Source organism: Macrobrachium rosenbergii, chromosome 16, assembly GCF_040412425.1.
Source record: "Macrobrachium rosenbergii isolate ZJJX-2024 chromosome 16, ASM4041242v1, whole genome shotgun sequence".
Lineage (NCBI taxonomy): Eukaryota > Metazoa > Arthropoda > Malacostraca > Decapoda > Palaemonidae > Macrobrachium > Macrobrachium rosenbergii.
The window spans coordinates 27,726,170-27,752,123 of NC_089756.1; the positions used below are offsets into that span (position 1 = coordinate 27,726,170).

General features: G+C 38.1%; 2 protein-coding genes across 10 annotated transcripts in view; one reads left to right on the forward strand and one right to left on the reverse strand.

Annotated features, from left to right (window-relative positions):
- LOC136847232 (sphingosine-1-phosphate lyase-like) overlaps positions 1 to 1,165 on the reverse strand; it is a 39,059-nt gene extending 37,894 nt beyond the window's left edge. The window contains exon 1 of one of the 8 annotated variants that reach the window (XR_010855667.1): positions 812 to 1,060. The gene's annotated coding sequence lies outside the window, so the exon portion shown is untranslated. Of the gene's footprint in view, positions 1 to 758 lie in introns of all 8 variants that reach the window. The other 7 variants (XR_010855668.1, XR_010855669.1, XR_010855670.1 and 4 more) reach the window with 7 other exon arrangements.
- Positions 1,166 to 5,683: 4,518 nt separating this feature from the next.
- LOC136847233 (alcohol dehydrogenase class-3-like) overlaps positions 5,684 to 25,954 on the forward strand; it is a 28,193-nt gene continuing 7,922 nt past the window's right edge. The window contains exons 1-8 of one of the 2 annotated variants that reach the window (XM_067118713.1): positions 5,685 to 5,840; positions 8,557 to 8,658; positions 9,462 to 9,603; positions 11,649 to 11,872; positions 12,208 to 12,294; positions 12,665 to 12,794; positions 13,028 to 13,297; positions 15,005 to 15,271. In XM_067118713.1, the coding sequence (XP_066974814.1) occupies positions 5,820 to 5,840; positions 8,557 to 8,658; positions 9,462 to 9,603; positions 11,649 to 11,872; positions 12,208 to 12,294; positions 12,665 to 12,794; positions 13,028 to 13,297; positions 15,005 to 15,165 (1,137 nt within the window). In that variant the 5' untranslated portion in view covers positions 5,685 to 5,819 and the 3' untranslated portion in view covers positions 15,166 to 15,271. Of the gene's footprint in view, positions 5,841 to 8,556; positions 8,659 to 9,461; positions 9,604 to 11,648; positions 11,873 to 12,207; positions 12,295 to 12,664; positions 12,795 to 13,027; positions 13,298 to 15,004; positions 15,272 to 25,954 lie in introns of those variants that run through there. The other variant, XM_067118715.1, reaches the window with a different exon arrangement.

The following is a 25,954-nucleotide window of genomic DNA, read 5'->3' on the forward strand; positions in this document are numbered from 1 at the left end:
GTTATGACAGCATCATGGGTCCTGGCTAACCTTTGACTCGGGTTAAGCCTCACCTTCCCCTAACCTTGATGACAGTATTTTTAATTTGTAAAAATATGATGGAAAAGATAAATTCATTTCACAGGCCTCTGCGAATTAAGGTCTAGCCCTCTAGGCAACTAGTTTAAACTAATTTACGTAAGGCTACGCCAGTAAGGTTAATCAGTATTATTTACCAATATGCTTGTTCTACATTGAGATAAGGGCCTTACTTATATTAAACTGAACTGAATATCCAATTTAGGCAAAATGCCAAGCACTGGGACCTATGAGGTCATTCAGCGCTGAAATGGAAATTGTCAGTAAAAGGTTTAAAAGGTGTAACAGGAAGAAAACCTTGCAGTTGCGCTATGAATCAGCTGTTAGGAGAGGGTGGAAAGTAAGATGGAAGAAAGAGAATATGAAAGGTGGTACAGTAAATGGAACAAAAGGGGTTGCAGCTAGGCTAGGGGCCGCAGGCACGCTGCAAAGAACCTTAAGTAATGCCTGCAGTGCGACGCTAGCCCGATATGGAGGACCCTACTTAAGTGATGCCTACGACCAGCTAATGACCAGCCTAATCTACTTAACAAAATTGGCTTTAGCCTCAATCTGACACCTAGCCTACAACACCGAAAGTCTTTAATAAAAAAAAATGGGCCTTCGCCTAGCATATAGATCATAGCTAAATATACGAACAGCCCGATCTGCGACAAATTTCGTGACTGGGCCAAACTGACCTTTAGCCTCTCTGAAGATAAGAAGGTATACAAAGGTTTATAACAAGACTAGCCTTATGTTATGCGACGTTTGTCACTCGCAGACCATGTGATCAAGTCAGTGCGTCTTTTCTCGTACGGATTCCACGTCGATGGCGATAGGAGCGGAAGTCCGTCGTAACGGGACGAGTAAATCGCAAAACAAGCAAATAACCGACAGCCGAAGTTTCATGTTCCCACGACGACTCTCCGAGTTCGGAACGACTGTAAACAACAGGAGGTCGCGTTCACTAAGTTCGATAATAGCCCCTTACCGAACGTTCGCATATCCAGTGTTATTTGTTCTTTGGGGGCGAAAGATATAAACATGCAACTCTGCGGCGTGTGTTATTGAATTTTATCACACGTGTTATTAATGAGTTCATGACAATATTTACTATATATATTCTGGTCTACCTTTTGTTACGAAGAGCATTTGAAATTTTAAAAAATCAGTCCTCCACTTTTCAAGGAGTTTGAACACACCCCAGCTGTTCTAGTTCTGACGGGATTGTTTATAAGATTAAAGGCAGAGTTGTCCTGCATAATGACTCATATATGCTTGAATCAGCATCATAAGGCAGAACGATTCACGTTCGTGATCACAAATGCCGATTTCCATTTGAAACGAATGCGCAGTAGCATCATAATACTATTCGTAAAAGAATTTGTAAGGAATGTGAAATAAGAGGGACCTTCATAAGAAAAGTATCTGCATAATCTTATCTAACTTCTTATCTTTCATATCAGAATAGTCGCGCTAGATCAACAATAAATCATTTTTTAGAGCTGTTTCTACATTATTATTAGATAGCTGATAGCAGCACTCAGGTTATTCAATATTTTTGTGCCAAGTACTAGAAAGAAAATAGACATATTTATGTAAAAAAATCTATGACATCACAACCTAGGCATTCAAGAAAAGTACAAAAGATGGATGATAAAACATTATGGGGCTAACTGGCGGAGGAGCGTTGGACAAAGAACGGATTTTCCAACAAATTCATTGATAGGAAATGGATCACAAATGTCATTTTCAGTATTCGCAAAATATTTATTTAAAAGATCAAATTCTGAAATAATGCAGCCATATTTTAACGCCTAGGATTAAAGAAAAAACTGAAATAATGTAAAACATATTATTTTCGTCATTAATTCTCTAGGATACCCAAGCGTCATCCAGAATCTACAACGCATTTTATCGTCGCGAGATAATTTCTTTGAAAGATGCTTAGCCTGACTTCCTCCGTTCCTTTCCTATCAGTTTTCTCTTATATAATTTCTAAATTCTCCACTAATTCTGGATTAGTTTCTGGTGACTCGTTGCTCCATCCACAGTTCTGTACCCTCTAACTCGGTACGGTAGTACCCAAGAAAGTTCATTCTCGTTAGTTATAATGTGCCCTAACAGCACTCTTTCTTTTAATATATATATATATATATATATATATAGAGAGAGAGAGAGAGAGAGAGAGAGAGAGAGAGAGAGAGAGAGAGAGAGAGAGAGAGAGAGAGAGAGATTCATCTTCGTTAGTTGTAATTTACCCTGACAGCACTCTTTCTTTTTAATATATATATATATATATATATATATATATATATATATATATATATATATATATATATATATATATATATATATATATATATATAATATTCCAAAACCATTATTATCAATCCTGCCAATCCTTCAGTTGTGCATTCTAATTTCTTCACCTTAATGTTCATTTTCTGAAGATTTTTGCCATTAAATGTTTTTTTCTCTCCGTTACACAAATCACAGCCCGTTTCACTACGTTTTCTTTTAAAGCTCGTTTGGTTCCACCATATTTAGTCCGGCCTTCGTCATCATTATTGCTTCTCTTGTACTTCAGTCATCTACACTTCTTTACGCCCCTTCCATCGGTGAACCTCAACCTTCATCGTATTATGCCTTACACCTTTTTAAGTCTTTGATTTGTGTACAGTTCCATTTATATCTTACTTCCGTACTTCCTACATTCATTTACCACACTTCCTCCCCGGCAGTCTATACAATTTGCTTTTGAAATAGCATCAACTTATATTCATTCTTCCTTTCTCACGTCATATACCTGTTTCAGTTATTAACCCCCAAAATGATGAAGATGAGTGTTGTTCAAGAATTCTTTTGAGTGTACTATGCCCCCTGCAATTCCTTCAGTTTGCTTTCCTTTATTGGTTTAGAAGGTGAGGATTACCAGTTTAACACATTTTCATTCTCATTTTCTAACGTCAAAATCACTCACTATTCCTTCATTTCCAGATTTCTTCATCTCAGGAATCATGAATCCTAATTTTCTTTCGTTTCTGTATGCTTACTGAGTTTATGGTCGCCCTTCTCAGTATGGCATTATCCTAGACCTAGGTTTTTGTACTGTGGACAATACATGGGCGCTATGTCCCATTACCTTACAGCGAAATCTGCAATATTCTTCTACCGTATTACTGTTTCTTCCTTTTTTTTCTAAGGTTCCACTTCGCCGAAGGCACTCTGCGAGACTGGAAACTCACTCGTCATTTACACAATAATGCACATTCTGAAATTTTTACGGTGTATTCCTTATTAATGGTCAAAGTCACTGTCACAGTAGTCAACTGGAAGTTTTTAATTTTTCCCTGAAAGACTTGGCATTTTCAGTCCTGATTTCAAGTGGGAGCTTATTTTACAGTCTTGGAACGGAAAATTTAAAGGCTCTAAAACCGTAATAAATGATAATAACCACTAATAATAAAACAATTAGGCTAAGAGACATTCTATTGTTTCCAACCATACAAAATTTATTTCGTAGAACCCCGACTGATCATATTATTGGCAGTGCATATTCCAGAAACGTCTTCGATTCCAAGGCACTACAAAAATAATTTGTTGAATGCATTTACTTGCAAATTTGACTGCATGTGTGTGTGAACGCGCATCAAGTTAGAAGGAAACAGTACCGAAACCTCTTGTAGAAGGCAATTGTTACCATTCGTACCGATGTACGAGTCATTTATCAAACAGCATCTATATTCCGTAAGAACTGGCCAAGCAGCAAGTGCCTCATTTGTGCACTGAGAGATTCGATTGCACTAGAATCAACTAGAGTCGCGCAAGGTACACAGTTCCGCGCAGCGAATAACGATACAGAGACGGAATCTTATTTCATCAAGTCAAACATTTAACCTCGAGTTTTGGACTGTTTAATCTCGATGTTTCTAAAATAAAAAGAAAAAGGTACAGATACATTTAAGCAAAGAAATTCGTACTTGTCTAATCCATGACCTGGATGCTTGTATGGTTACCTTGTCCAGTGGTCGTTCCGTTTGTTTACCTTTCTACTAACCTCCTTAACTGCGTCACATACTGTATGTGCCCCGATGATGCGTGAATCAACGTGGAAGTGCTTGGCACTGGACTTCTGCCTGTTATTTTCTTGCGGTATTGGTTCATACTAAATTCATATATGTTTCATGAACAAAATATATATATATATATATATATATATATATATATATATATATATATATATATATATATATATATATATATCACGAAAAAGTAGGGAAAGGCATCCTCATCATCTACAGTTTATTTTTTCAATGCCGACGTTTCATGACGAATTCCAAGTCGCATTTTCAAGGCTATAAAATATTATATAATTTGCGAACATCAATAACAAATTAATGCAATGTTCGCAAATTATATCACATTTTATAGCCTTGAAAATGCGACTTGGAATTCGTCGCGAAACGTCGGCATTGAAAAATAAACTGTAGATGATGAGGATGCCTTTCCTACTGCTTCCTTCGTGATGTATACTGAGCCTCAGCTCCGGCCCTTATATATATATATATATATATATATATATATATATATATATATATATATATATATATATATAAATATATATATATATATATATATATATATATATATATATATTAATAATACATATACATGCATACATACATAGATACATACATATATATATACTGTATATATATATATATATATATATATATATATATATATATATATATGTGTGTGTGTGTGTGTACGTACAGTACATATGGTGTTTTAAGTATACCTTAGTTTAACCAGACCACTGAGCTGATTAACAGCTCTCCTAGGGCTGGCCCGAAGGATTGACTTATTTACGTGGCTAAGAACCAATTGATTACGTAGCAACGGAACCTACAGCTTATTGTGGAATCCGAACCACATTATACTGAGAAATGAATTTCTATCACCAGAAATAAATTCCTCTAATTCTTCATTGGCCGGCAGGAGACTCGAACTCGGGCTAGCAGAGTGCTAGCTGAGAGCTCTACCAACTCGTCCAACAAAGAACTACACATGGTGTTTTAGTGTATATATATATATATATATATATATATATATATATATATATATATATATGTATATACAGTATATGAGCTGCTCGAATTCCCATTATTTTATTTGCGGGAGTTGTTGACCAAGGAGGTTAGATTTACCCTCCTTTGGGTTGACAGGGTACAGGAAAATATGCTTACTCAGCTGATATGATAAAGGAGCTTTATCACGAACTGAGGTGGCAACCGGTCTCCAGTCCTCTCTCTCTCTCTCTCTCTCTCTCTCTCTCTCTCCTCTTCTGATATGGTGCCCCCATTTAGTGCCTCTTGACCTTCACTTTGTTTTTCTTTTCTACTTATTGCCTTTTTTTTTTCTTTTGTGGTAAGGTCCGCACAGCAACAAATATCACGAGTTGGGATACTTTTATTAAAAAGACCCAATATTTTCAGACTTCAAATGTTACTTAACGGCAGTATATACGATCTTTCCTCTTGCTTTACATTATCGGTAACGGTAACACGAATAAATCACTTTCTATGATGTCGAAATTCATAAGCTCGTTTGATTGTCCCAAGTATAAACTGCGAACATGGCAACATCAGCTGAGTGTTACCGGACAGTGTTCAGTTCCATCCAAGCGCTGAGGAAAATCTATCTGGACAGAGCACTTCGGAGTGACAATTCATCCTCCCGAAACAGTTTCTGCAATGGCTAGCACAAAGGGTCAGGTAAGTGCGATTTCCGTGAAGATAGCTAAATTATGGTGAATTACAGAGCATATTTTAATTACGATAACTTCTAATTTTACTAGAGTCTCATCGGTGACAAGTTTCTCAACCCACTCATCCCAGCATCCTAAAATTTCGGGGTGTCGTGAATGAATGTCGGTAAAAAAAAATGACCAATTAGGTAGAACTATATAGTAGCTCCGCGGCGGCGACTGCCTTCTAACTTAACTTTTTCTACAGTTTTTTTTGGTTGCTAATTATGAATTTACCTTTAATTTTTGGCGCTCGAGTGTAATTAACCTGTAATTAACCCCTTAAGTCCATCCAACAAGGGGTTTCCGCACGCGATCTTCACAAGACAGAGCACGGGTACGTCTGTTTCGAACGGTTCATATCCCGTCCGGAAAGTGCAATAACTTGTTAACGTGTGGTACCCAACACCGCCCCGGGCCAGTACTAAACACGGCGAAGGGACATTCCATTTGGCCGACAACAAACAGATGCACCGCCAGTATCAGAACCCCTAAAAGTGTAGAAGAAACCAGTTGAAAAGGTAAAAACAGGCGCGGAGCTAATATATAGAATTACCGCGTTCTTTATCGTAGATATTTCACAGAGAAATTTGAGAAATTATCCAATATTTATTGAAAATGAACTCGTATCACAGGCCTAGTGGTCATAATGCTCGCCAAACAAGAAAAGAGGGCCCTGGTGCAGTTCCCAGGAGAAACGGAGTGATTTAAACACAAGTCGTTAATTATACCCTTTTGTGTCTCTTCTGACTGTAGTAGTAACTTACCTGATAGTCAGTCGACTGCAGTGGGTTGCAGCAGGCAGTGGAGAAGGGTACATGGGTAGCATCGCCATCCCAAAATGAGCCAAAGGATTAAACACCTAGGTCCTAGAACTACTTCCGCTAAGGGAATATGATATATATATATATATATATATATATATATATATATATATATATGAAATTTTTATCACACCATGATTTATATACATTCATGAAGCTACAAATCGCTTAATATCCAATTCACGCAACTTCGGGAATATCCCCGATAGGGAATTATCAGAGAAAGGGAATTTTTAAAGTGATAGATGGATCGGAACCGCTGTGGTTCAATGGTTTGACCGTCGTATGGAGTCGCTGGAAGTTACCGTGCCGAGGGATCGAGACCCGGCGGTTCCGATCCATTTATCACTTTAAAAATTCCCCTTCGGTGATAATTCCCCATCGGGGATATTCCCGAAGTAACGTGAACTGGACATTAAGCAACATTTGTAGCTTCATGAATATATATATATATATATATATATATATATATATATATATATATATATATATATATATGTGTGTATTGTTATATTCTGAGGCCAGTTGGAAGAATGAAAATGAATTTTTTTCTTCAACTGCCTTAAGGGCCAACACACAGCGCTCAGAATGTAAGCGATAAATGTAATGAATAACTGATTTGCCTTGATATCACATCTAAGTAAACAGAGAAGCAGAGGTCGCCTTTTAAAAACCAGTCAATAACTTTAAACTGACTTTATTTACAAACGGAGCAATCAGGAAATTAATAAGAAAGGTCTGACTGAGCAGTAAGCAAGCACATACAATGTGCAATAACAGCTAGACAATGCATAGCAAATAACTGAATCTAAAAGGGCTACAGCCCTGAAATAGTTTGACATGCAAATGAAACTCTGCGGTTGTGACTGGTTGATTGATTTTTGGTGGTTAACGCAACTGGATTTGCAAAGGGGGAACTGCGTCCAGCGCCCTTGGTCCACTGAATCAGAAGAACTCGTGCACCTGGCAAGATGGCAGTTAAACGTCTACGGCTATTTGGTTCACAAGGGCAGGGGCAGACCACTCAAAGAGCCAGATAACAGGATTCTTATTGCATCTGTGCATGGAGCTCGCTTGCAAAAGACGAATTTTTGCTGCAGAAGTCTCGAAATCTTGCCAGTGTGAAAGGAGGAGAGACCGCACCAACTGGGTGCTTTTGCGGTCTGCGATGGAGTGACCAGCGAGGTCGCGACCCCTTCTCATTCGATTTCTAGGGCTGGGCACAAGGACATCGGTCGATCTGGAAGAGGTAATCACAGCCAGCACAAAGGTCGAAAAGGAATAGGTCTTATAGTTAAGTCTCTTAAAGGTTAGTGTAGCAACCCAACTACAGTCCTGACTGGCCTTTCTGTCCCTAACAGCTTTCTCCCCACCCCAAAAAAAAAAATCTTACAATAATGGGGCTAAGAAGTCAGTATGGTCCCCTAATCAGGTGACATAGGGTAGGCCTACATAAGTTCACCCCCTGCCCTAGTGGGAGTCTCCTCCAGCCGCCATTAAATTCGATTTCTAGCTAACGGACTGGAGGGATGAATTTTCTAAAATCGTGAATATATATATATATATATATATATATATATATATATATATATATATATATATATATATATATATATATATGTGTGTGTGTGTGTGTGTATATATATGTATTTTTGATATATATATATAATATATATGTATATATATATATATATATATATATATATATATATATATATATATATATATATATATATATATATATATATATATATATATATATATATATGCATATGCGATTTTGTCGAGTTTTCTAGGTAAAGTACGAAATGTTAACGATAAAGTATCCTATTATTTAGCCGTGCTTACCTTTATTTTCAGGTTATCAAGTGCAAGGCAGCTGTTGCCTGGGAAATGGGCAAGCCTATGACCATAGAGGAAATAGAAGTGGCACCACCAAAAGCAAAGGAAATTCGGATTAAGGTAAAGGAATTTACGTGTTGAATCTATTCGTCTGACTGACTTACTGTCTATTTAGGAACATTTGTATTGGTCTGCATGTTACTATATTCATTAATTATACTCTTAACTGTTATTTCATGTACAGTACATACTTGTGTAACGTCCCATCAAAAATAACAAAAATGTTTGAGTAATTTTCCAAATGGGCCATGCTTTTAATATATCGAACACTGAGCTGTTTTGCATTTTCTTGTGCTAAAATAAATGTGGGTAAGGTATGTGTTTTATGATGTGAAATAAGTTTAGCTGCGCTTATTAATAAGCCCAGTATGCCATTAACTTATAATTCCACAGAATAGAATGGTCATAAGTGACAGACAAGGCAAAGAGGATGCCTAATGAGGCACAAATATTCAAGAAGTAGATGAATATTTATTCCTCTAAACAGACTGACATGAGCTTTACTTCACAGATTATTTATTTGTTTGGATTATTTTTCCTCGTTAGTTTTTTTTTTTTTTTTTTTTTTTTGCTGTCAACTGCCTTATTTGCTTTCTTTCACAGTTCATTTTTCTCTATTTTCTTCAGTGTACTGGGCTGCTCTCACTACCGGATGTTCGGGCTTGCGCATTACGCTTTTCCGGCTAAGATTGCAGCCTGGCTTACAAGAATAATAATAATAATAACCATCTATTTGAGAAAATGACTTATAAACAAAGAATGAATACTGATAAATCACAATATATGGCAGAATGACAGTTCCATGCACTTTAAAATATTTCACGAGGAAAACAAATCAATAAAAGCAACTATTTACATTGCAGGTCATAGCTACAGGTCTGTGCCACAGTGACCTGAGTGGATGGAAGGGTATTTTGGCCCAACGCAAATTCCCCTGCATCCTGGGACACGAAGCCAGCGGGGTCGTGGAGAGCGTGGGCGAGGGAGTCACTTCAGTGAAAGAGGGTCAGTTATATAATGTGTTGATTACCATATCTATATTTGCAGTCATTTGTTCATTATCCGTTTTCTATTGTCTCCTCTCTCAACCTCCCACTTAGGCTTTCAATTCTATGGACATTTTCTTAAAACGTTAACTTATGACTTAGTTCCGATGAATGTGCCCTCATTACTGATAGTAAAGGCAAGGTCTTTAGACATTGTTGAACTGAAACTGTGAGGTCATTCAGCGCTGAAACGGAAACTGACAGTAAAAGGTCTGAAAGGTGTAACAGGAGGAAAATCCCGCACCTCCACTATGTATCAATTTTTAGGAGAGGGTGGAAAGTAAGGTGGAAGAGAGAGAATATGAAAGGAGGTACAGTAAAATGAACGAAAGGGGTTGCAGCTAGGGGCCTTGGAAGGCACGCTGCAAAGAACCTTAAGTAATGCCTACAGTGCACCTCATACACTAACCCCTCTATGAAGTTGAGGTCTTGTCAACAGTTAGCAACAATATCTTATGCTGAGGCCGATGGAAAGTTCAAACTCATGCCTTCATCCAGCCTGTCCCTTAAGATAATAATGAGTAAAAGGCTGAATGAAAATGGGCTCACACTCCTTCAGAAAAGAAGATGGGCAGTGTTAGAGAAAACGGAGGCCAGAGAAGAATTCCAAAGCCTGAAACTCAATGAACAGAAAGGGCGATCACGATCAACTGAGTGACCGAACGAACTACATTAAACTGAGGTTCATTTGCATTAATCGATTTATATTAACCTGGCGTCACAACAACATTTTTTTTAATTTATTCTTTTTCCACAAGAGATCACATCTTGAAGTTAGTGCAACAAGGGCATCAGCATGAGAAGGCAATTCTGACAGTTGTATCACCGTCGGGTCTAATCTCTATATTATCTGCTTCTCCTTGCGACGAGGGAGCTTACTTTGCGCTTAAAACTAATCGTTTCCCTTATCATATTATGAGTGACTTTCGTTATCGTGTTGTTGGAGAGAGACGTATCACAAGATGAGAAACGAAGATCACGTGTCCCCAAACTCCCTGGTGACCACTGGATAAGGGTAACTCACGTAATGCGATGACATAAAGTAAGATCTTTGGACGGGCAACTAGTTCTAATGACAGTTACGTAAAGGTTTAAAGTGAATAACGCCCACTCTTGTATATTTTTATATAAAGTCATTTTGTGATTAAGACGTAGACTGATAATTTGATTAAAGATTGTTTGCCGGCAAAGGTACCGTGGCATATTGTATTGGCTCTATTGCCTTGTTCACTCATGGCCAGTATTGTAATGCTTCCTTAAATTTTCATTCCAGTGGACTTCTGGGTGAACGTCCTATAAAATCTTAAAACAGAAACCACTATCTTATGATTCTTTCATTGTCATTTTAAATGTGTGGGCATGTTCATATGGAGCGCGCTAATGAAAGGATGTAACATTTCTGTCCTAGGCTAACTCCTCAAGATCTCCCAAACACTCGTCTCCTGCTTCCCCCCACCCCTCATTATCCTCAACCACGCCTCCGTTGGCCTACCTCTACCCCTTCTACCAAAGGCAACCCACCCCGGTGTATCTCGTACTATCCCCTGTCTTCTATACACGTGGCCTAGCCACTTCCAGCGCGGGAACCTAACATACTCATCGACCGGCTGCACCCCGGTTACTTATCTAATTCTGTTATTTGATATCCTGTTCCTCCGATTAATTCCTAATATTCTTCTGAGCGCCTTATTTTCACCTGTTAAGAATTTATTATCCGAAGTCACTAATATTACCAGTCTAATCTAATATTACCAATGGTTTTGACAGTTAGGTACGCTAATATTATTAATAATCATAAAATCCATAATTGTTTTATTTTAATGTTATACAACAGTCGGACTTAAAAATTATACACCTGGGAGCTATTGAGAGCCTGTTCGCCTCCCGTCTGCATATTTGTTAAGTCTGACAATTGCTAAGAGTAATCAAATGCGAATTTTATTGCTCCATTGTGCATATAGGTTTATGAAGCCTTTGTGCAATAATAATAACCATTTACTGCAGGTGACCATGTCCTGTCGTCTTTCCTGTCCCAGTGCCATGAGTGCTTCATGTGCAAATCGCCAGACACGAATTTGTGCATAAAATTCGTTGAATCTTTGAAAGCTAATGGCACTTTAGCTGACGGTACAACCCGCCTCTCCTGCAAGGGCAAGACGATCTATCACTTCATCTCTTGCTCAACCTTCTCTGAATATACCGTTCTCCCGGACGGTTTCTTTACAAAGGTTGGTGAGATTTGTATAGCTTTAAGAGGAAGGTCTTTAGGTTCCTTGGTGCTTGAGCCTTCAACCCCCTCTTCCTTTATTCTCATTTTGTCTTGTTTTCTTTGGGCCTGGGCTTGAAAAGAGCATCAGGCTCTGTCTTGCAATTCCTTTCAGCCGGAACCGAAGAACAAATACTGAAATGCATTTTCTCAAGTAGGAATTGTTATTTTATAAGCTACTCATTACCTAATACAATAGAAATCACTATGGTGAACTGTTGTTTTACAAGCTGTGCTTTGATATTATGTCAATACTAATATCATAACAAATTAATGAATTGTATTACTCTTTGACAGATAAGAAAAGATGCTCCCATGGACAAGATCTGCCTTCTGAGTTGCGGAGTGACAACAGGCTACGGGGCGCCCATCAAAGTAACGAAGGTGAGGCATAGAAATGACCCAATGAATTTGTTTCTTCTATATGGAGACACAAGAGAGACATGAAAATATAACACCGTTTCCCATCTCAGCACGACGAGAAGACAAGAGAGTAAAAGGAGAGGGCGGAGTGTAACCCTCAAAGATGTATCAGACCTGACTCTTGAAGGACTTATATGGGCAGCTATTAAGATCCACTACTCAATATTTGCCTATTCCCGTCGTTAATGTTTTTGTTATTATTATCATATCACGTTTCTTGAGCTGTACCTTCACATTTCCAGAATTGTTCCAAATGATTCATTTGTCATGTTTGCCCATTGTCGCTGCAATGTTGTTTCACCAAAATGACGTTCCCTTGACCTTTTCCCAGGTCACGCCAGGATCCACCTGCGCAGTTTTTGGCCTCGGAGCTGTTGGTCTTGGCGCGGTCATGGGATGCAAGCGGCAAGGGGCAGGAAGGATCTTTGGTGTCGATATCAACAATGATAAGAAGGAAGTCGGTCAGTATATACCTTTGGCATGAAACCGATGAACATCAGATATTTACTCCCACTTATGCTTGTTGGCCAATATATCGATTATCTAAACTTACACACACACACACACACACACACACACACACATATATATATATATATATATATATATATATATATATATATATATATATGCATATATATGCATATGTGTGTGAGTGCATGTATACTGACATCATGCTGCATTTTCCTTTCAGCAAAGATCTTCGGCGTCACAGAGTTCGTGAACCCCAACGAGCACCAGAAGCCCATTGACCAGGTGCTGATGGAGAAGACACAGCAGGTGGGCTGTGACTACACCTTCGAGTGCATTGGCAACTTGGGCGTCATCCAGTCCGCACTGAACGCCAGTCGCTTGGGCGAGGGAAAGTGCGTGGTTATAGGAGCGCCACCCTCCGGAAACACCATTGCAGTTGACCCTATGCAGCTGCTTTTCGGCAAGGTCCTCACAGGATGCTTCTTTGGAGGTGAGCCTCCAATCTACTACTCATAACCCCTTAGAGATCATGCCTGAGGTGCACCTTGTCCCCTGGTTCTGAGCCAGAATAAAAATTCTGTGTAAGTTTTGATGCCGTCATGGCTGGCGAGTTCTCTTCCCTGTCAAGCTGTCCTCAAGTGCAGGTGACAGTGGGGGCTTGCATTCAGCGCCACCCTCAGAAAAAATGCTGTCGAAGTTTGATTGCTTTAGGATAATAATAATACCTCATTGGAAAGAATGGCAGTCTGTATACTATTTAGCTCATACTGTGCTTTCTGAACTTGGCGTGTAAGGTTCTTCGTACCAGCTGGCAAACCATAACTTGAGTTTTCCTCTTCAAACGGCAACCCCTGTGAGCAGGACCCGCTGGCGCCAGCCAATCAGCACCTCCGATGCTCAGCCAGTCTTGCAGCCAATAGGAGAGCTCCCTGGATTTCAGAACCATTAAAAAATTAGCACCCCTCTTTTTAAATACATTCTCTGGTATAAGTATAAGTATGACCCTCTGGTACCATTCATCCTTTGTAAATGGTAGTGTGGACTAGCTAAACGTCCGGTTATTAAATGAACTTTACTGTAGTTAGCTTCTATGCGATTTCCCTGCTGGTATGAAATCGCTTAAAAGCTAACTTGGCATAGAAGGAACCTACATGCCAAGCTGAGAAAGCACTCCCATTATTTTCAGCGAAGGATGTCTGAAAGAGGTTCTTCCTCCAAAATAACAACAATGATAGTGGTGGTGATAGTAAACTTAAAAGACAGAAGCAATCAGGTAGAGGCATGAGCCACAATACAATAAATAAAACACAACGGAAAACATGTCACGGTCATACACAACAGAACACACGTATGTACAATAGCCATTGGCCTTCAATGGAGGCACATAAAAGGCTCATTTTATAATAATAATAATAATAATAATAATAATAATAATAATAATAATAATAATAATAATAATAATAATAATATTCAGCAAGCATTCCTTTTTTTCTTATACAGTCAACCCTCACTTATAGAACCTGATCCGTTCTATGCCTGAGGTTTGACTGTATAAGAAAAACAGAAAAAACCAATTATTAGAGGAATGCTTGCTGATTATTATTATTATTATTATTATTATTATTATTATTATTATTATTATTATTATTATAAAATGTGCCTTTCATGTGATTCCATTGAAGGACAGTGGCTTTTGCACATACCTGTTTTCTGTTGTGCATGATCCTGTTATGTTTTCCGTAGTGTTTTATTTATGATATTGTAGCGCACGCCTATAATTGAGTGCTATGTCTAAACAGACCTCCCCAAACTGCACTATTTTTTCCCCCAGGAGTCAATAATTGATTAATTTGTTCTGAGGCCCCCAAAAAAATGCGACATAAAGTTTTGAAGTCGAATGCACACGCCCAGCACACATCACAAAAAAAAAACAGAAATTAACAGATGAAACAAATTCAAAATTTGTTCTCACTTACTCCTAATTGGAGAGTTAGTGATGCACTTGCAGTAAAAGGAGAATCGCAAGAGTAGACACATGTTATTGCTTTCAAAAATGACAGGCAACTGTGCTTCTGGGGTTATTCCACTTTTCTGTCAAACCTCCTGTTTCCTTCTTGCGATTCGCTGTTTCCTTTCCACAAAAAATTTGTGTGTATATATATAATATACATCATATCATAGCATATCATATTTGCAGGACTGAAGCCTTCGGAGATACCAGCCCTCGTCGACGATTACATGAACAAGAAGATCATTCTGGACGAGCTCGTAACCCACAGACTTCCTATAGAGGACATAAACAAAGCTTTCGATTCCTTGAGTCAGGGGAAGACTCTCAAGACTGTCATGCACTTCTGATCCCTCCTGAGAAGTAAATGAGACACTGAGGAATCTGAGGAGGATGAATTATTAAGCCAGACGAAATAGTAAGGAGAAAACTCCCTTAATAAAACGAAAATTCTGAGACTTATTTTCACACCAGACTTCCCCCATCTAAAAGTAAGAATACAAGAAAATGCCTAAGAAAAACACAAATTGAATAAAAGTATGAAAAGTTCGGAAGAAGAAAACCACGATATGAAGACAAATGCTGACAATGCCAAGAACAAAATGATAAAAGTTGATTTGTCACTTTTTCAACAAGTGATCAGAACCCCTTACGAGGCAGGGCTCTTAAATAAATTAATCAAAATGGTTATGTCACGACTGTAGGTAACGCAAAGTCCTTCATCGCAGGTGCTTCTGGTTATAATTATTAACACTTTTATAGTTCAAAAATATGCTAAAATTCATTTGCAGCAAAGTCTAAAAGACAATTAATTTTAAAAGCAGACCTGTGTTGAATGAAATGTGACGGTCGAGAAATCAAAAGAAGCAAGGAACGTATAAATAACAAGTGAGGGTACTTAAAACCTTCATAATGGTTTCCAAAAATAAAAACTAATCTGGTTGTTAAATACAAATCACTTATTTTCTTTATTACCTTTACACAGAAATTTCTTATAGTTATATATATATATATATATATATATATATATATATATATATATATATATATATATATATATATATATATAGATTAAATTCATGAAATGAAAGAAGAAAACAATGTGGAGATAAAGGCCTTTCGACCTCATCGTCCTTTACCAAGCTAAGCAAAGACGATAAGTCGAAAGGCCTTGAAAGACTCCACTGTTTATCTTTCCTTCGTGGATTTTGTCTTTGTCTATATATTCATCCCGTTCCATGTTTTCGTGATGCAGTTATACACATACTGTATACATACTCATACATATATATAAATATATATATATATATATATATATATATATATATATATATACAATAATGAACGCAAACTACGTTACTGTCGTCTTTTTACACCTGTGCAGCATTGCAAACCATACGAATGGCTTCATTTGTTAACAGTTGTTTATTTCATATATATTTTACATATACAGTATATTCAATGCTGCAGACCTTCCAGATAACACTGATGTGTCCGGAAAACAAGAATACAGTTAATCAAGGATTATTATATATATATATATATATTATATATATATATATATATATTAGAGAGAAATCATGAGCAAATAAAACAGTCGTTATAATAAATTCATACGCTTACCCGAGTGTAAAGGTGAATTTGATATTAAGTTTATTTGTAGCTTTCATGATTGTATATAAACTGGCTTGGTGTGATAAAAATTTCATATATATATATACATAGATATATATGAGCCTCGATGGCCAAGTTGGTTAGAGCAGCAGCCTCGGACTTCTAAGAGGTCTGTGGCGTGGGTTCAAATCTGCAGCCGACTGGTTAAAGAGGCGGACACTTTGCTATCCATGTAGACACCCCAGGATTATGTATGTAATCAACGGATAGGTTTGCTTAGAAGCAAATGGGTGTTACAGACTAATACACACACAAACAAAGCCACTCCAACATCTTCTAAAAACATAACAGATACTCACACGCCTCGAATGTCGACCTAACTGAGCAACGTCTTCGCTGCTGGGAGAAAGGGTAGCTGGTGACTGATAAGCAATACATGCACACATACGTCCCAGGGTCTATGATGCACAGGTAGGCAGCCGATCGAGACTGCAGAGTCTACCCCAAAGCCAAATCAAAGTCCTCAAAGAAGGGACTGTGCTTACTTCTACAAAATGGGAAAAAAAGCACTAAAAGAAAGAAAAAATATATATATATATATATATATATATATATATATATATATATATATATATATATATATATAAATGTGAATGTAGCTAAACTTGTAACTTGTATGTATGTAACATGTAATCAGAAAAAAACTCATTTGGGAGTGGATCAAGGCCTTGTACTGATGCTTAGTAAAACAGCATCTATATTCCGTAAGAACTGGTCAAATATCAAGTGCCTCATTTTTCCACTGAGAGATTCGATCATACTACCAGCTGGAGGTTGAGCAAGGTCCACAATGCCATTAAATGGAAGACTACAGTATCTGCAAAAATACAAACTGAGAAAAATGGTAGATACTGCTGTTTCCTTGTCCATTACCGATTTTGCAGACACTGCAAATGGGACCTCCAAATACTCGTGGAAGGTATTGAAGAATCATTCTGAAACTGCAGTAAACTTGTGTATTAGTGTTTCACGAGCTCAACAGGTGGCATATCTCACCTGCAAAATTTTGCAGATACTGCAAGTTTGACCCCTAAATTCTCATTCTGGAAAACTGCAGTAACTTAGTATTAGTGTTTCACGAGCTCAACAGGAGGTATATCCTCAATTTCAAAATTTTGCAGATACTTTCAAGTTTGACCCCTACCATTCTGAAACTGCAGTAACTCAAATTATAGTGTTTCACGAGCCCAATAGGTGGCATATCTCACCTGAAAATTTTGCAGATACTGCAAGTTTGACCCCTAAATTCTCATTCTGAAACTGCAGTAACTTGTGTATTAGTGTTTCACGAGCCCAATAGGTATATTTCACTGAAATTTTGCAGATACTGTAAGTTTGACCCCTAAATTTTCATTCTGAACTGCAGTAACTTAGTATTAGTGTTTCACAGAGCTCAACAGGTGGCATATCTCAATTTCAAAAATTTTGCAGAGATACTGCAAGTTTGACCTCCCTAAATTCTCATTCTGAACTGCAAATTGTGTATTAGTGTTTCACGAGCCCAATAGTGGTATATCTCACTTGAAAATTTGCAGATACTGCAAGTTTGACCTCCTCAAATTCATTCTGAAACTGCAGTAACTTGTGTATTAGTGTTTCACGAGCTTCAATAGGTAAGTATATCTCACTTTGAAAATTTGCAGATACTGCAAGTCTGACCCCAAATTCTCATTCTGAAACTGCAGTAACTTGTGATTAGTGTTTCACGAGCTCAACAGGTGGCATATCTCAATTTCAAAATTTTGCAGATACTGCAAGTTTGACCCCCTAAATTTTCATTCTGAAACTGCAGTAACTTGTGTATTAGTGTTTCACGCCCAATAGGTGGCATATCTCACCTTTTGAAAATTATTACTGCAAGTTTGACCCCTTAAATCATTCATTCTGAAACTGCAGTAACTTCAGTATTAGTGTTTCACGAGCCCAATAGTGGCATATCTCACTCCTGAAAATTTTGCAGATACTGCAAGTTTGACCTCTAAATTCTCATTCTGAAACTGCAGTAACTTGTGTATTAGTGTTTCAATGAGCCCAATAGGGTGGTATATCTCACTGAAAATTTTGCAGATACTGCAAGTTTGACCCTAAATTCTCTCATTCTGAACTGCAGCACCTTTCAGGTATTAGTGTTTCACGAGCTCAACAGGTGGATATCTCAATTTCTTAAAATTTGCAGATACTGCAAGTTTGGACCCCCTACCTCATTCTGAAAACCAGTAACTTGTGTATTATGTTTCACAGCCCAATAGGTGGCATATCTCACTTTCTGGAAAATTTTGCAGATACTTAAGTTTGACCCCTAAATTACATCTGAAACTTGGTAGTAACTTCTGTGTATTAGTGTTTACGAGCCCAATAGGTGGCATATCTCAATTTCGAAAATTTGCAGATACTGCAAAGTTTGACCCCAATTCTCATTCTGAAACCAGCAATCTGTGTATTAGTGTTTCACGAGCTCAACAGGTGGCATATCTCACTTTCAAAATTTTGGTAGATACTGCAAGCTTGACTTCTAAATTTCATTCTGGAAACAGAATAACTTGTGTATTAGTAATGTTTCACTGAGCCCAATAGGTGGCATTATCTCACTGAAAATTTCCAGATACCGGTAAGTTTGACCCCTAAATTTTCATTCTGAAACTGCAGTAACTTGTATTAGTGTTTCACGAGCCTAACAGGTGGGCATATCTCAATTCCTGGAAAATTTTGTGATACTGCAAGTTTGACCCCCAAAATTCCTCATTCTGAAACTGCAGTAATCCTTGCATAGTGTGTTCACGAGCCCAATAGGTGGCATATCTCAATTTCTGAAAATTTCCAGATACTGCAAGTTTGACCCCTAAATTCTCATCTCTGAAACTGCAGTAACTTGTATTAGTGTTTCACGAGCTCAACAGGTGGTATATCTCACTCTCAAAAATTTGCAGATACTGCAAGTTTGACCCCTAAATTTTCATATTCTGAAACTGCAGTAACTTAATAGTGTTTCAATGAGACCCAATAGGTGGCATATCTCACTGAAAATTTTGAGATACTGCAAAGTTTGACCCCTAAATTACATTCCTGAAACTGCAGTAACTTGTGTATTAGTGTTTCACGAGCCCAACAGGTATATCTCAATTTCGAAATTTTGCAGATACTGCAAGTTTGACCCCTAAATTAATTTCTGAAACTGCAGTAATGTGTATTAGTGTTTCAATTAGTTCAACAGGTATATCTCACTTTCAAAAATTTTGGTAGATACTGCAAGTTTGGACCCTCTAAATTTCATTCTGAAACTGCAGTAACTTGTGTATTAGTGTTTCACGAGCCCAAATAGGTGGTATATCCTCACTGAAATTTTGCAGATACCGCAAGTTTGACCCCTAAATTCTCATTCTGAAACTGCAGCAACTTGTGTATTAGTGTTTCACGAGCCCAATAGGGTGGTATATCTCACTGAAAATTTGGTATGATACTGTGTTTGACCCCTAAATTCTCATTCTGAAACTGCAAACTTGTATTAGTGTTTCACTGAGCCCAATAGGTGGCATATCTCACTTGAAAATTTTGTAGATACTGCAAGTTTGACCCCTAAATTCTCATTCTGAAACTGCAGTAACTTGGTATTAGTGTTTCCATTTAGTTTCAACAGGTGGCATATCTCAATTTCAAAAAAATTTGCAGATACTACAAGTTTGACCCTAACCTTATTCTGAAACTGCAGTAACTTGTATTAGTGTTCAATATTTCCAATAGGTGGCATATTCACTCTGAAAATTTTGCAGATACTGCAAGTTTGACCCCAAATTCTCATTCTGAAACTGCAGTAACTTGTATTAGTGTTTCACGAGCCCAATAGGTGCATATCTCACTTGAAAATTTTGGCAGATACTGCAGCTTGGACCTCAATTTCATTCTGAAACTGGCAGCACCTTCAGTATTAGTGTTTCAATAGCCATTAGTATATCTCACTTCAAAATTTTGCAGATACTGCAAGTTTGACCCCCAAATTCATTCTCCTGGGAAACTGCAGTAACTTGTATTAGTGTTCACGAGCCCAATAGGTGCATATCTCACTTTCGAAAATTTTGCAGACATCGCAAATGGACCCCCAAATACTTCGTGGAAGGTATTTAAGAATCATTCTGAAACTGTAGTAACTTTGTGACAGTGTTTCACGAGCCTGGGGTGGCACATCTCCAATTTGGGAAAATTTGCAGATACTGCAAATGGGACGCCCTGTTACTCCGGAAAGCATTGAAGAATCATCTGAAACTGCAGTAAACTTGTGTATTAGTGTTTCGCGAGCTAAATAGTATATATCTCACTGATACGGCAGACGCTGCAGTTTTCCTTTTTAGGTCAGCGACAGTTCCGTGCAACGATACGGTGAGAAGGAACGTCTCTGAATCTTGTTTCATCAAGTCAGAATATTAAACTTGAGTCTCGGACTGTTTACTCTCGATGTTTCTAGAATGAAAAAAGGTACTGATAAAGTTCAGCAAAGAAATTAGTACTTGTCTAATCCATGATATGAATGTTCGTATGGTTACCTTGTCCGTAGTTCTTTGCGTTCAGTATGTTCTTTCAGTTTGTAACAGAATTGTCACGAATTAGTCTCTTTCCTCACGACTATTTAGGTTTTTTTTTTTTTTTTTTTTTTTTTCTTTTCTACCAACCTTCTTAACCGCGTCACTTTTGTACCCCGCCGATACGCGAATAAACGCGAAAGTGGCTGGCACTGAACTTCTGCCTGTTATATTATAGTCATGTGTGTAGGTATTTGCATATATTAGAATCGTGTGCATTACATATATATAGTATATATTATATATATATATGTATATATATATATATATATATATATATATATATGGTATATATATATATATATGTGTGTGTGTGTGTGTGTGTGTGTGTACATACTAGCTGACAAATCCAACGCTGCCCAGGAAAACTCTGAATGACAGTAACAAGTGGTGTGGATTTAACTAACAAGATTTTTTAAAGCAATAAATTCTAGAGAAAATTATTAATCACAGGAAAGAAAGGCATTTTCAGTGACAGTACACGAACTTTACACGAAAAAAGAATTCAAAGAAGATGCAGGAAAATTTTTCTAAGCGTGGCCACAATTATTCCAGGCGTGCTACTTGGCCTGACACTGAGCAAGAAAGGGTACGAACCTACGTTCCGAACACTTCCTGTTTCACACCAATCATATATGACTTATATATGTCATCCCATGGCTGGGTCTTTGCCGGAACCCGCAGTAAATAAGGTACCCCGGAGGGCGTCGGCCGTACGGGTTTGAAACCTACGCGAAAACCTTCCTTGGGTTAAATGAGGGCTGCATGCAAAATTTTGTTGAGATCGGTCAAGCGGTTCGTATTTCTACAGAGCACAAGTTTACATACATGAAGCAAGCCATGTTTAGTTACATTCACATTTATGGATATATATACATATATAAATATGTATGTATATATATATATATATATATATATATATATATATATATATATATAGTTACATATATCTGTATGAGTTGTCTGGAATTCCAATTATCATTTTGTAAATATACTAGGTTAAAATACAATTAATGGCCAGGGATGATCAAGCTACTCTCGAACGAACTGAGCTGACAACTGGTCTCCGGTCCTTCAGCCTCTCACCACCAAGCTTTTATTATTACTAAATAAAACTTCTGTCGTTCTCTGTTTGTCTCTGTTAAAAAAGTGTTCTGATAATGCTGTACCTAAGCGTCCTTGACGTTTACTTTTTTCTCTTTTGCTTCTTGCCCGTTTTTCTGTGGTATGGTTCGCGCAGCAGCGAATATCACTGTTGGCGTATCTTTTACTAATAAGACCCAGTATTTTCAGACTTCAAATGATACTTTTACAGCAGTGAAGATGTCCACCCCAGCCAACGATGCGCGAATAAACAGATAGTCATTGGCACTAACTCCGCTCCGTTATTTTTATGTAGTATTCCCTCATACTAAAAGCCCGCGCTTGTTGTATTGTTTTTTAGCAGAATAAATTATATATATATATATATATATATATATATATATATATATATATATATATATATATATATATATATAATATATATATATATACACGCTTGTTAAAAACAAAAATGCATCTGACAACCAGTTCCATTCCGTCGAAATCCCACTGTCGTGTTTTTTAGTTTTTAATTACGACATAATCTCACTCTCTCTTCACACTTCTTCACCTCGCCTTGCGATAGTGCTTTTCTCAAGCGTGCTTGACCTTCACTCTTTCTCATTTTTGCTTCTTGTCTATTGCTTTTTTTTTTCGGCTCGCATAGCAACGAATTTCAGGAGTTGGCATACCTCTTATTATTAAGACCAATATTTTCAGGCTTCCAATGATACATAACGGCAGCACTTAACGATCTTTCCCTTTTCTTATATTACTGGTAACGCTCATGCAACGGAATCACTTCGTGGAACGTTGAAATTTGTAAGCTCTTGCGATTGGCCGAGTCCAAACTGCCAACATGGCAACACTAGCGAGAGTTACCAGACACTGTTCTGTTCCTTCCCTCCCAGAGCCGAGAGAACACTGCCTATTTTAGTTGTTACTTTGGTTTTGAAGCGACAATTCATCGGCCTTTGCAGTTTCCGCAATGGCTAGCACAAAGGGGCAGGTAATTGCACTTGCAGTGAAGACAGCTAAATTATAGTGAATTATTGAGCATATTTCCATTCTTGTTCTTCGCTGACATTCATTCAAGGCGCCAAAATTTTTAGACGCTGGGATGCCAGTGGTCTGAAAGATGATGAAACCGGTGACACTCCTTAGTAAAATTAGGGGTTAGCATCATATGCAGTTCATATCCACGTTCTTCATCATTGGTATTTCACTGCGAAGAGGGAGAAATTACACAGTATTTACAGGCCTAGTGGTCAAGATGTTCACCAAACCAGCAAGAGGGCCTTGGTCCACTTCCCGGAAGCAAGAATTTCCCGTTAAACCTCATTGCGCCTCTTTTGACTGAAGTAGTAGTTACCTGATAGTCAGTCAACAGCAGTGGGTCGCAGCTTGGGGTGGAGAGGGGTGCAGTGGTAGGTTCCTCGTCCCAAAATGCGATGAGAGCCATTATTTTAACAACCTTCGGAAGTATTCCCGCGGAGAGGAGTAATGCATTTAATTGACGCAAGCTCTTTTTACCGGTATTTATCTTTATTTTCAGGTTATCAAGTGCAAGGCAGCTGTTGCCTGGGAAAAGGACCAGCCTATGATCATAGAGGAAAGAAGGGCCCACCATAAAAGCAAAGAAATTATGGATTGTAAAGAAATTTACGCGTTGAATCTATTCGTCTGACTGACTCACTATCTATTTAGGAACATTTGTATTGGTCTGCCTGTTATATTTATATTAATTATACCCTTAATTCTTATTTCATGTACAGGGCATACTTGTGTAACGTCCCGTCAAAAACAACAAAAATGTTTGAGTAACTTTCCAAATGGGCCATGCTTTTAATATATCGAACCATAGGCTATTTTGCATTTTCTTGTGTTAAGCAAAAACATGTGAGTAAGCATTGTGTTTTTTTTTATAGAGAGATAAGTTTAGGAGTACTGTTTTGCAATTCCACAACACAGAACGGTCATAAGTGACAGACAAGGCAAAGAGGATAGCTAATGAGAAACAAATGCAGAGATTCAAGAGGCAGATGAATATTTATTCCTCTAAAAGGACTGACCCGAGTTTTACTTCATGGATTATTTGTTTTACGTATTTTCCGTTGTTAATCTTTTATGTTGTCAATTGCCTTATTTGTTTTTTTCTTTGCTGCTTCTCTTGCGCCGCTCATTCTTCTCAATTTTCTTTTGTATACTAAGCTGCTTTCCCTACCCGGTGTTCAGGTCTGTGCATTGCGTTTTTCCAGCCACGGTTGCATCTTGGCTTATATATATAACAATAATAAAGTTAAATATACCTTTAGCTTAACCAGACCACTGGAGCTGACTAAACAGCCCTCCTAGCCCGGCCCAAAGGATTAGAATTTATTGTACGTGGCAAAGAACCAATTGGTTACCTAGCAACGGGGACCTACAGTTTATTGTGGAACTGAACGACATTATGCCGAGAAATGAATTTATCACCAGAAATAAATTCCTCTAATTCTTCATTGGCCGGCCGAAGACTGAACTCGCCTAGCAGAGGAAGGAGAACTCCTAACGACTCTCCCAACGAGGAACTATATATAACAATAGCACAATGTACTTCATTGAACAGAATGGCCGACTGGATGCCGATGAGTTTGTATTCCGTTTTTCAATCTCTCGAAAGAGTTTCTTTGTAGCAGCAGCTAAATTATAGCCTAGAGCGGTGTCCTTCTTCCTCTTCTTCTTAGTCTTCCATTTTGGCCATTCCTATACGGGGTCGCTGTTTCCCATTAAGCCTTCTCCACCTTCCTCTGGCCAGTGCATCATGGCTTCTGAAACCCTTCTCCTGCATGTCATCTGATATTTTATACTCCCATCTGAACTTTGGCTTTCCTCTTCTTCTCCTTCCCTCCAACTCCATGCATTGAATTGAATATATAGGATTTAGGCCAAAGGCCAAGCTCTGGGACCCATGAGGTCAGTCAGCGCTGAAGGGGAAATTGAGAGCAGAAAGATTTGAAAGATGTAACAGGAGGAAAACCTCGCAGTTGCCCTATAAAACAAGTGTTAGGAGAGGGTGGATAGCAAAATGGAAGCGAGAATATGAATGGAGGTTCTGTAAAAGAAACGAAAGGGGTTGCAGCTGGGCGCCGAAGGGACGCTGCGAAGAACCTTAAGCAATGCCTACAGTGTACCGCGTAAGATCCTTTCATCTGAACTTAGGCCTGCTTCTCCTTCACCCCGCCCCACCCCCCTCCATGCAGCTAGCCAAAGTTCATTTATTCCTTGACGTTTCGGTACGGCTCCCTACCATTGTTCAAAAGGCGAATGACGCCAGGGGTGATTGTTGTTATGGATTAAGCCAGCAGTACGCTGAGACATGAAAGCGAAAAATACATCAATAAGAGTAATTATTTACGTTGCAGATCATAGCTACAGGCCTGTGCCACACTGACGTGACTGCATGGAAGGACATTCTGATCAAGGGCAAGTTCCCCTGTGTGCTGGGGCACGAAGCCAGCGGGGTCGTCGAGAGTGTGGGAGAGGGGGTCACTTCAGTGAAAGAGGGTGAGTTATCTTGATGTTGGCTTTATTTATCTCAGTTAAATAATGTGCTGATTACTATCTTTATGTTTGCATTCGTCTGTTTATTATACCTTTTCTCTTGTCTTTCTCCTTTTCCCGCATCGGCTTTAAATTCTATGGAGATTTTCTTACAAAAGTAACATATGACAGTTCCGATGAATGTGACCTCATTACTGATAATAAAATCAAGGTCTACCTTGTGAATACCGACAATATCTTATGCAGAGGCTGGTGGAAAATGCAGGCT